This window comes from Brassica napus, chromosome C2 (assembly GCF_020379485.1).
Source record: "Brassica napus cultivar Da-Ae chromosome C2, Da-Ae, whole genome shotgun sequence".
Taxonomy (NCBI): domain Eukaryota; kingdom Viridiplantae; phylum Streptophyta; class Magnoliopsida; order Brassicales; family Brassicaceae; genus Brassica; species Brassica napus.
In genome coordinates this window covers 56,920,903-56,930,792 of record NC_063445.1, presented here as the reverse complement: position 1 = coordinate 56,930,792, position 9,890 = coordinate 56,920,903, and the positions used below count along the sequence as shown (strand labels likewise).

The following is a 9,890-nucleotide window of genomic DNA, read 5'->3' as shown; positions in this document are numbered from 1 at the left end:
ACCAAACATGGTATTTAGAGGATACTTCATCAACAAATCAATCACGGAAAAATTACAAAACAAAAAGTCAAGAAATTTTTTCAGATGAATAATTGAACAAAAGAGCTCCATTTTAAACCAAAGATTCTTGATCAGTGTCACCATTAACCCCGATTAATCTCTCAACAGTTCTCCTGAAGTGTTTTAGCAAAAAAAAAAACAATTCTCCTGAAGTGCATTACAATATTGTACACTGCATCTTAAATAAAAAAATAAAAATTGAAAGTGAAAAACTGATGAAGCAGCGATACAAATATATTATATATATTACTTCAACAACATTGAGTACCACCACGTGTAGAAAAATTTCTTGAATTCACATGCAATATTAAAATTCTTTATAATAAAGGTAAAATAAAAATAAAAATTCGAAAAAAAATGGGGAAAAAACGAAAATCAAGAACATATCTAGCTAGGCCACCACAATGTTTAATCTTAAATTAGGTTTGAGCTCACGCATAGGCAGTCGTCATCAGTAAAACAAAGAGAAAATCTCAGTTAATTTGAAGAAAACAAAAAGCCCTAGATTTGAAGTTTCTATATCTAGAAAGTAATTAAACAAAGAGGGTAATAAATAAGACAAGACGAGAGACCCGGAATAGCTTACTTGTCACCGGAAGAGGAGTTGTAGAGTTTTCCAGAGGCGGAGACGACGAGAACAGCGACGGATGATTCACAGAGAACTGAAAGCTGTCGAGCTTTCTCGATGAGACCAGTGCGTCGTTTAGAGAAAGTGACTTGTCTACTACTTTTGTTCTCAATTAGTTTGATCTCTACTTTTCTTCTCCCCATGGCTGCTTCTTCCGACAAGGCTTTATGCCCTAATTTGAGTCTGATGTCCGAAGAGACTCAATGTTTTTGCTTCTTTTGATTCGTTTATTTCTATCTTTTTTCCTTTTTTGGTTTTTGCTCTTTGGACTGATAAAAAATCTAATGTCTAAAGCAAAAAAAAAAAAAAAAAAACAAATCTAATGTCAGATTGTTTTCTTTTGTTAAACGATAGAGAAAATAAAATAAAAGCAATTAATTGAAACGATGCGTTTCGAGTAAGCGGGAGAGACATGTACTATTTGAGAGCTTTATATAGGTACTTTGTGCTCCCACTTTTACGGTTTAATATACTTGTCGGTGGTGTTACTTTGTGCCCTTGTTTTTGAAATACTGTGACGAAAATGCCCTTTAAAAAGAGTCACATGACTAGAACTGTGCAAATATTAGTTAGACTTTTTAGGTTATAATTAATAGTTGGTAGGTATATGGAGTCTTGCACTTTTATACTATTTATAATGACCATTGGATTGGTGCAAATTAAATTACATCTGATGGATGAGTGTTTAGACGTTCTATGGTCACGTAACGTAAGAAGAATTTTACTCCTTCTGTTTTTATTTGTAACTAATTTTAGTTAAAATTGTGAATATTAAAAAAAACTTTTACTTTTTAAAAAATAGCATTTAATAATAAATTCAACTAATAATAAAAAAGTATGAATTATTTGATTGGTCACACAACATGTAATAAATGTAAAAAGTATTTTGGATTATGTAAACATCTTACATTGTGAAACAAACATTTTTTGCTAAAACTATTTACATATCAAAACAGAGGTAGTATTTTGTAATTAATTGTATGGTAAATTTCTTTTAGTTGTGCATTTCGTCCTTATGGTGATTGGAAACATAATGTGTGGTTGGTTTGGGGATGAACTGTTATGTTCTAACAGAAGATGTGGTTAGTAAAAACACACATTGTGGTCAGGGTCAGTGTAAATGTGGTCATTGAAAAGGTAGTTGAAACTAAAAGTGTGGTCACTTCTTTGAAACACCTAATTTGTTTTAAACAGCTTTTCCCTGACCATTACAATTGCAATGACTGTGGTTATGGAGAAATTATTTTATAGGTAAGCATGGTTATAAAGTTTAGATCCTTGGCTTATTGATGTGGTCAAACAAGTGTGGTTATAAATTTTGGATCTTTTGTTTTTTTTTCCAACTTTTTCACCTCTCGTTTTCAATCTGACAGTGCATTAAACAAAAAAAAAACAAAATAAAGAGGAAAAGAATCATATATTCCCCATATTTATGATTAAAAGATGTATGACATCAATATTTTTCGCTTAAGCTTTGGTTTTACCATTTTTCATCTTGAAACCTGCGAGCAAAAAGAAGAGTGAAGAATCGAAGGTGACTCAGACTTGACTCAGACGACACAGTGAGAGCGAGCAAGCTTCACCTGTGAACGTTAAGTTTTCTTTACATCCGACGGTGGAACGTTGATCACCCCTTTTAATATTTTTTTATTTTTTGAATTCTTTCCACATAAAATAAAAATTGCTATTGAGGAGAAAGGTAACTATTTGAAGAGTTTGGTCACGATAACAAACACAAAAATAACTATTTGAGATGGTTTAGGGCATCCGCAATGGAAATCCTTAAGTGGAAATCTTTTGAAAAAAAATAATTAAATAATCAGTGGATCCCACCAAAAGCTAAGGATTCAATCTTTAAAATTTTTAAATAAAGACTTTTTCTTAGTGAATCATTGCACTATTTGCGTGTCCTCACGACTACGTGGCGGCCCGTGAATGGTCATCTTTTTTTTTTTTTTTTTAAATCCAAAATATCCAAGATTAATCCGAAATGCTTTTGTCGCTAAAGACTCCAATGAGTATCACCGTTGCGTATGCTCTTACGTTTTATTGAATTTCCAGCGAGCGCCATTGACTGTTATTCCCACCGGTTGGTCCGGTCTGATTACCATTTAATTTTAAAATTTTGAGATGGTTTACGTTTTATTGAAGTAAGAACTTGGGAAGTTGCTGATGCGTATTTTAAAAAAATTGATGATTTGAAAATAAGGTGAGACTACATTATTTTCTCCGTGTTTTTGATTAACATTATGATCTTATATTTCTTAAAGCTATATTCACTATTATATAATACTAACTACGGTAACTTTTTCATATTCACAATATAAGTTTTTATACTATATATAATTTCGATTCTTATGCGTCTGGATTTTTTTTTGTTTAATGGCCTCTTTAGCATATGTTGCTCCATTACCGTAACACAAGTCTACGGATCGTATGCACATACGTCGTTTAGTAATTTACCACCATCAGGTGATCTGACTTGAACCAAATAATAGCGTGAGCCGAAATGGGCTAGCTCAAAAGTAAGACCCACATCAGTACAGCCCATTTTAATTTATCAAAATGGCTCTGCTCAATTCCGTATCTCATTTAGCAAATCAATAGTGAACTAATCGTGATTTCAGTTCATTTATGTACAGTATATGATCTATGTAAATTATGCATACACAAATGTTTTTTTTTTTTTGAAAAGAAAAAAAATTAAATCCGGGTCTATTAAAGACACAGACCCAACCTCCAGGTGGGAGGTGCAACCCACAGATGGATCATTTCCCGGGTATTCAAATGGACCGTAAGATGAGCCCATATCTGTGTGGCCACATGTGGAACTAATAATTTCGCACTAGAGGATAATCGATCACTGGCCTATACCAACATGACAACTCTTCCTCTAATGGAAACCACTAGACCACCACAATGTGGTTCATACACAAAATGTTTTCATACAAAGGAACTCTTACTTCTTTAATCTAAGGTTTCGAATGGGTAATGCAGATCAAAAAATGCAGATCAAACAGAAATGCTGTTCAAACCGAACAAATGCAGATCATACAGATCAAGTAGAACAAATGCATATCAAACTAATTTAATAAAGTGATGTATCTAAATAAATGAAAAAAATTATGAAATTATTTTTTTTTGTAATCAAATTTATGAAAATTAAATATTTAAAATGAAAAGTTATTATAAATAAGTAAAAAATATCATGTTGACAAAAATAAAAATAAATATCATCATTTAATAGTGAAATTTATTAAATGATGATAGTGAAATTATATGAAATTTAATAGTGAAATTATATGAAAATAATAATATTGTTTTGCTTTTATTTTTGTATCTTTATTCAGTTCTTGGTTCTTTCTTACCATTTGGTTCACTATAAAATAATATTGTCAATTTTTATATATATTATTCAATTAACAAAATTTTCATTTAATAATTTAACATAATGTGTATAATATGTTTTACATAAAAAATATATAGAATCTCTATAAATTAAAATGTTGAGACTTTGAAATTTTATTAATTTATATAGATTTTAATATACAAAAGTTTTCTTATTTATATTTATTATTTTAAGATATATTTATTCTAAGATAAGAAAAATATTTGATTATAGTGTATAAAAATTAATTTTTATTTTTGAAATTTTACACTTATATTAATTTTATTATATTATTTGGTGTATATAGTATATATTGCATAGGACTTAAATATTGTTTTTAATATAATATTATTAAATTTCATCAAAAATATATTGAGTGTGAATAAAATATAAGGATAATTTGATTGTGAATATATAACAAACAATATAAGAATAGATTCTTACTTATACAAAATATGTATATATATATATATATAAATTATTACTTTATAATATTAATAGAACCATATATTTACATAAAATTTTCTAAAAAATATTGTGTTATTACTTTATCGATTTGTGTCAAATTTTGAATCAGTCCAAGTTGGGACCGGTGAAATTTATTAATTTAAAGAGATATTAAATTTTTTTCTTGGTCAAAAGAGATCTTAATTTATTTAGTATTAATTTATAGATGTTTGTAATGTATGTGGTTATATAGCTTATATATCGGCCCATTATGTATCTCGGCCCATGAAACAATATAGTGGACTTCTCCTTTTCCTGGCCCATATGTATTCTCTCAATCTCAAGAAGAAAATAAAAGCGAAGTGAAGAGATAAGAGCGTGGAGGAACTGCGATGTCTGCGACAACAACTCCATATCTCTCTCTTCCGAGTTTCAGACCAAGACTACAAAATCCAGCAAAAACCACCCACCAGTTATCTCCTCCACTCTCTTGGTCTGTTTCAAAGAGAAAGAAGATCCTGTCTTCTTCTGACAGACAATTATGGAGATTGTGTGCAGCAACACCAGAGGAGATAGTTTCTTCTGATACTTCTTCTTCTTCAGAAGCTATTGTGTCTGGTGGTGGCCAAGATGGTGTTGCTTTGATCATACAAGTGCTTCTCATTGTCGCTTTTCTTGCTCTCAGTGTTCTCACCATTGGTGTAAGTTTTTTTATATCCACATATTACCAAAAATCTTATCCTCTATTTAACAGTGTTTGACTCGAACCAAACCCGGTTTGCAAGTGTCTAAACCGGTGAGAGAAAGATTGTTTGTTACAGGTTGTGTACATAGGAGTGACTGAGTTTCTTGGGAAGAGGGAGAGAGACAAGTTTGAGAAAGAAGAGGCAGCAAAGAAGTCTAAGAAAAGTGGCAAGAAGAAAGCAGCAACCAGAGCCAGAGCTGGACCTAGGGGGTTCGGTCAGAAGATTGATGAAGATGATGACATTGATATTGATCTTGAATAATTCTTTTTTGTTTTGTTCCATTGCTAGAGAGAGAGATAGACAAGATTGATCTCTGTTAGTAAGACTGCGATTGTCATAGTTTTCTTGCTTGCTCCAGGTAAGATTCGTACATTACCACAAAAGACTATTACCAAGACTAGCTGCAGCTATAGGTTCATAATCAAAACGGTCGAAATATATCATTAATTAAATAAATAAATATGCAACACATAAGAGTAGCCATTGGATTAAGAAGGAATCAAACCTGAAGTTCTGATAATTGATCAAAACATATTCTTGAGGAAGAATATCCACTCTGGTAGAAAACTGCTGGCCAATTTTTAATAAATATAGGACCTAATCTCAATATGCTTTCCTTCAACCATTTAGCTAAAACCTTTTTCTCCTCAGTCATTCCCCCTATAGTGAAACAAAAAGTAAGCAAATGAGAATGTTCTTTTAACAAAACAAATAATACTAATAGACAAGTAACACAACTTACAACCGTTGTATGAAAAATTCTGATTGCTTAACCATGTCCTGAAAATAAACTTTAAAACAAAACCCCCAAGTCTCCAATGTTCTTTGTATCCTTGAGTAAGTCTTGAACCTACTCCATCGACCACCAACAGAAACCTGTTTCAGGTATCAGTGTTCTAAAAATCGGTTTAGGCGGCAGTAAATTAGACTTAAAAGAAACTATTTTTCTCGAACATTATTTGAAAACATCTGTTTAGAAACTATTTTTCTTGAACATTTTTAAAAAATATAGAGTTGGCTGTCTAAACCCCCTGGAGACTTGCACACCCTACCTATTCCCTCCCCCCAAAACTTTTTGGCTCTTGACAAATCCACCCATAAATATGAATTCTCTTCATATCTCCCCCCCAAACTTTTTTAATCCCCCTCCCTAATCAATTTCGAAACCGAAATTAGAGAAAAATTAATTGCGTTTTATAAATTGCGATTGCCCAATTAAATCAAAGTCCGACCGAAGATTAAAAATAAAACCCGACCCGAGTTAACTTACAAAAAAAAAAAAAGAATTGGAGATCAACTTCAAATTAGGTTTCATGTCTCTGTTTCACGACACAAACGAAGAACATGACAGATAAAGAAAAAAAGAAAGAGAGAGAGACAGAAACGAGAGAAGAGAATGCAGAGGAGAGAGAAGATAATCCTGGGGAGAGAGAGACAGTGAGGAACGATGAACACACAGAGACACGACCAAGAACACACAAAGACACGATGAAGAACACACAGACGACGACGGGAACAGAGAGACACGACGACGACAATGGGAACAGAGAGACACGACGCCGACGAGAACATAGAAAGACGACGACGAGAACATAGAGACATGATGACAATGACGAGGAACAGAGAGAGCGAGAGAGACAACGAAGAGGAACTGAGATAATCATGTTCTTTATGTAATGAATTTCTATTATGTTTTTGGACTTATGTAAGACTCTTATCTTATGTTTTCAGTGTCAAGATTATGTTCTTATGTGTTTCCGTAACTGATATTATCATGTTCGTTATGCTTGGTTATGCTTGAGTTTAAAACATGAGTGTTACTTGTTTATGCACACAAACGTAAGATAAAGAATAGAAACAAAACGAAACAGGTTTTAAAGCACAACAAAAGCCACAAAAGTACATTCATTTAGAGTTTGAAAGAACAACAAAAGCCACAAAAGACATGAAAATAGAGTTGTAAACTACAATAAAAGAGCCACTAATCTTGAGCTTGAGTAGATTGAGTAGGCTGTGTAAGTCTGATCTCTTCATGGACATGAGAAGAAGTGCCCTGCCACAAAACCAAACATGAGGATAAATACATTAAAAAATTTCGAAATTTGATTGATATTATACCTCTTCCACTGTTTGGTGTGTCTTTTTCATCTTCTTCTTTGGATGGACTTTACAACCGTTGGCGTTATGGCCTGCCTCGCCACATGAACCACAGTGGACTGTCCGACCACCCCTTCCAAGCTTCTCCACTTCCCTCTTCTTCTTCTTCTTCTTCTTCTTCTTCTTGTTTTTCTTCGTTGGTGATTCAAATTTGCCTTTTATCCTAGGGAATTTTTTTTGCTTCTTCTTCTTCTTTCTCCCAGGTTGATCAGGCTCAAGAGGAGCAACTATCAATCCTAAATCGGACTTCATCCATACTCGTGGTCCTCTAACAGGTTCTAGATTGGTGTTGTAAATATATTGCCACATAAGTGTAGAGAAGAAGCCTGAGACATATTCATCAACATTCAAACCTTTATCAATCATTGCTCCATAAGCGTGTTCATACGGAACTCCACTTATTTGTCATTTTCCGCATGAACATGTATGCCTTACTGTGTTGACATTATATGAATTGGCATCTACAGTGACCTCAAAGACTCCACGGGTTGCAGGTGTCACACACTCATCTGCGATTTTCTTCTCCTCTGCAAGCAGATCAGCTGCATACTTTGAACAAACCCCCTCATGCCTCATCGGTATGGTGTGTCTTTTGGCGATGCGTACCATTGCTTGCCTCCTTATCATCTCAAGCATCGGGACCAATGATTTGGCTCTTGCTTTCGTGATGGTAGAGTTAAAGGACTCTGTTGCGTTGTTGTCAACGTCTTCACAACAGCTTCCAAGCTTGTAAGCATATCGAGACCAAGTTTCCGGCAGCTCCTTCATAACATCATTGTACAAGTCCAAATTGTATGCTTCTAACTTCCTGACATTGTAGTCAAATTCTGACTTCGTATAGCTCCGAGCAATATCCTATATCCTCGGTTTCAGCAAGTCTTTCTTGGCATGATTCTTCTTCACATTTTCCACAATGTGTTTCACACATTTTCTATGTTCAGCTTTCGGTAACTCTGACTCCATGGCACTTTTTAGTCCCTTTGATCTATCTGAAATGATGACAAACCTATTCTCATCTTGTAGAACTAAGTCATGTTTTAGTTTCTTGATAAACCATAGCCAACTATCAGTTGTCTCGTATTGAACAACAGCCCAAGCAATCGGGTAGATTTGATTGTTCGCATCATGTCCAACATCAGTTAGCAACACCCCTTTCACAGCTCTCTTCAAGAAAGTACCATCAACACCGATAATTGGCCTACAATATCCTCTCCAAGTGTCCCGAAGAATCCCAAAGCAGACATAAAAAACCACTAAACACATCTTCCCCTGCTTTGTTTCTGTACGTGTCTACAATGGCTGTGGAACCATGATTTGTCACCATGATCTCTTGTGCATATCCTCGAAGATGAGCAAACTGTTCCTCGTACTCTTTCTCAAGCCATTTTAGAGCTAAAAGTCTCCCTCGTTGGCACTGGTTCCGTGTACTGACAATTTTCCGCTTATCTTTTATAATCTGTTGAATCTCCTCGGGCATCAAATCCGCTTTCTGTCTCAGCTTATCCAAAAATAGTCTTGCAATCACCGGACTTTTCAACAACTTGCATTTCCCATCTGGAGTGCAACTATGAAACTTGTACTTCGTCTTCAACAGCCATTTCTGACTTTCAGTATAATATGAGCAATAAATTCGTCATTTACACTTCTTACCGATGCCACACACAAATGAGACTTTTGTCTTATCCCACCTGTCTTGCTAAATGTTTCTTCTCTTGCTCAAAGCATACTCCAAAACAACTTCTTTAAACTCATACAAGGTGTAGTAGCTACTCCCCAAAGCTAATCTATCATGACTTCTTCTTCTTTTCATTCTCTTCTCATGCACATCGATCTCATCCTCAGAAGAGTCATCTGAACTCTCTGGTATCTCGTTTCTTTCAGTTAGCTCCTCATCCTCAAATTCAGCGACTGATTCTTCGATCTCAAACTAATAGCGACCAAGAGTATCCTCATCTTCATCCATCTTATCTTTTTTTCCAGATTTTTTCTTTTCCACATACTAATATTCAGTTTCATAACCTTCTTCGAAATCCATTTTCTCTGTTTCAACCACGGTTTCATCACTTTCGATTTCACCTCTTTCATCTCTGTCAAATTAAAACAACTCAAACTCAAGCCAACACATAAACAAATAAGAAATTTAAGTTTAACAAGCTTAAAATCCAGACTTTCGATTTCTCCATACCTAACAACAACAGCTCCTTCAACATTCTTCACACTGTGGAACGGCTCTTCAATGCGCTTCTCAGGTCGCTACTTTGTGTCTGGGTTTCGTCCATGGTACCATCTTCATCGTTCCTCACTGTCTCTCTCTCCCCATCATTATCTTCTCTCTCCTCTACATTCTCTTCTCTCGTTTCTGTCTCTCTCTCTTTCTCTGTCATGTTCTTCGTTTGTGTCGTGAAACAGAGACAAGAAACCTAATTTCAGTTTGATCTCCAATTCTTTTTTATTTTTGTAAGTT

General features: G+C 34.2%; 3 protein-coding genes across 11 annotated transcripts in view; 1 reads left to right on the top strand and 2 right to left on the bottom strand.

The window, feature by feature from the left end:
• LOC106382847 (agamous-like MADS-box protein AGL27) overlaps window positions 1–984 on the bottom strand; it is an 11,641-nt gene extending 10,657 nt beyond the window's left edge. For 6 of the 9 annotated variants that reach the window (XR_007319202.1, XR_007319201.1, XR_007319199.1 and 3 more), the window contains exon 1: window positions 647–981. Coding sequence is in view for 2 of the 9 variants with exons in the window: in XM_048747309.1 (XP_048603266.1) it covers window positions 647–831 (185 nt within the window). In the remaining 7 variants the exon portion in view is untranslated. Of the gene's footprint in view, window positions 1–646 lie in introns of all 9 variants that reach the window. The other 3 variants (XR_007319205.1, XM_048747309.1, XM_048747310.1) reach the window with 3 other exon arrangements.
• A 3,897-nt stretch (window positions 985–4,881) lies between these two features.
• On the top strand, window positions 4,882–5,636 carry LOC106382845. Its single transcript, XM_013822925.3, has 2 exons — window positions 4,882–5,224; window positions 5,345–5,636. The coding sequence occupies exons 1-2, from the start codon at window positions 4,916–4,918 to the stop codon at window positions 5,528–5,530; spliced, it is 495 nt and encodes a 164-aa protein (XP_013678379.1). The 5' UTR covers window positions 4,882–4,915; the 3' UTR covers window positions 5,531–5,636.
• Window positions 5,563–9,818, bottom strand: LOC125581594. The gene is made up of 2 exons (XM_048747308.1): window positions 7,388–9,818; window positions 5,563–7,322 (listed from the first exon to the last, which is right to left on the bottom strand). The coding sequence occupies exons 1-2, from the start codon at window positions 7,790–7,792 to the stop codon at window positions 7,251–7,253; spliced, it is 477 nt and encodes a 158-aa protein (XP_048603265.1). The 5' UTR covers window positions 7,793–9,818; the 3' UTR covers window positions 5,563–7,250.
• Window positions 9,819–9,890: the final 72 nt, after the last annotated feature.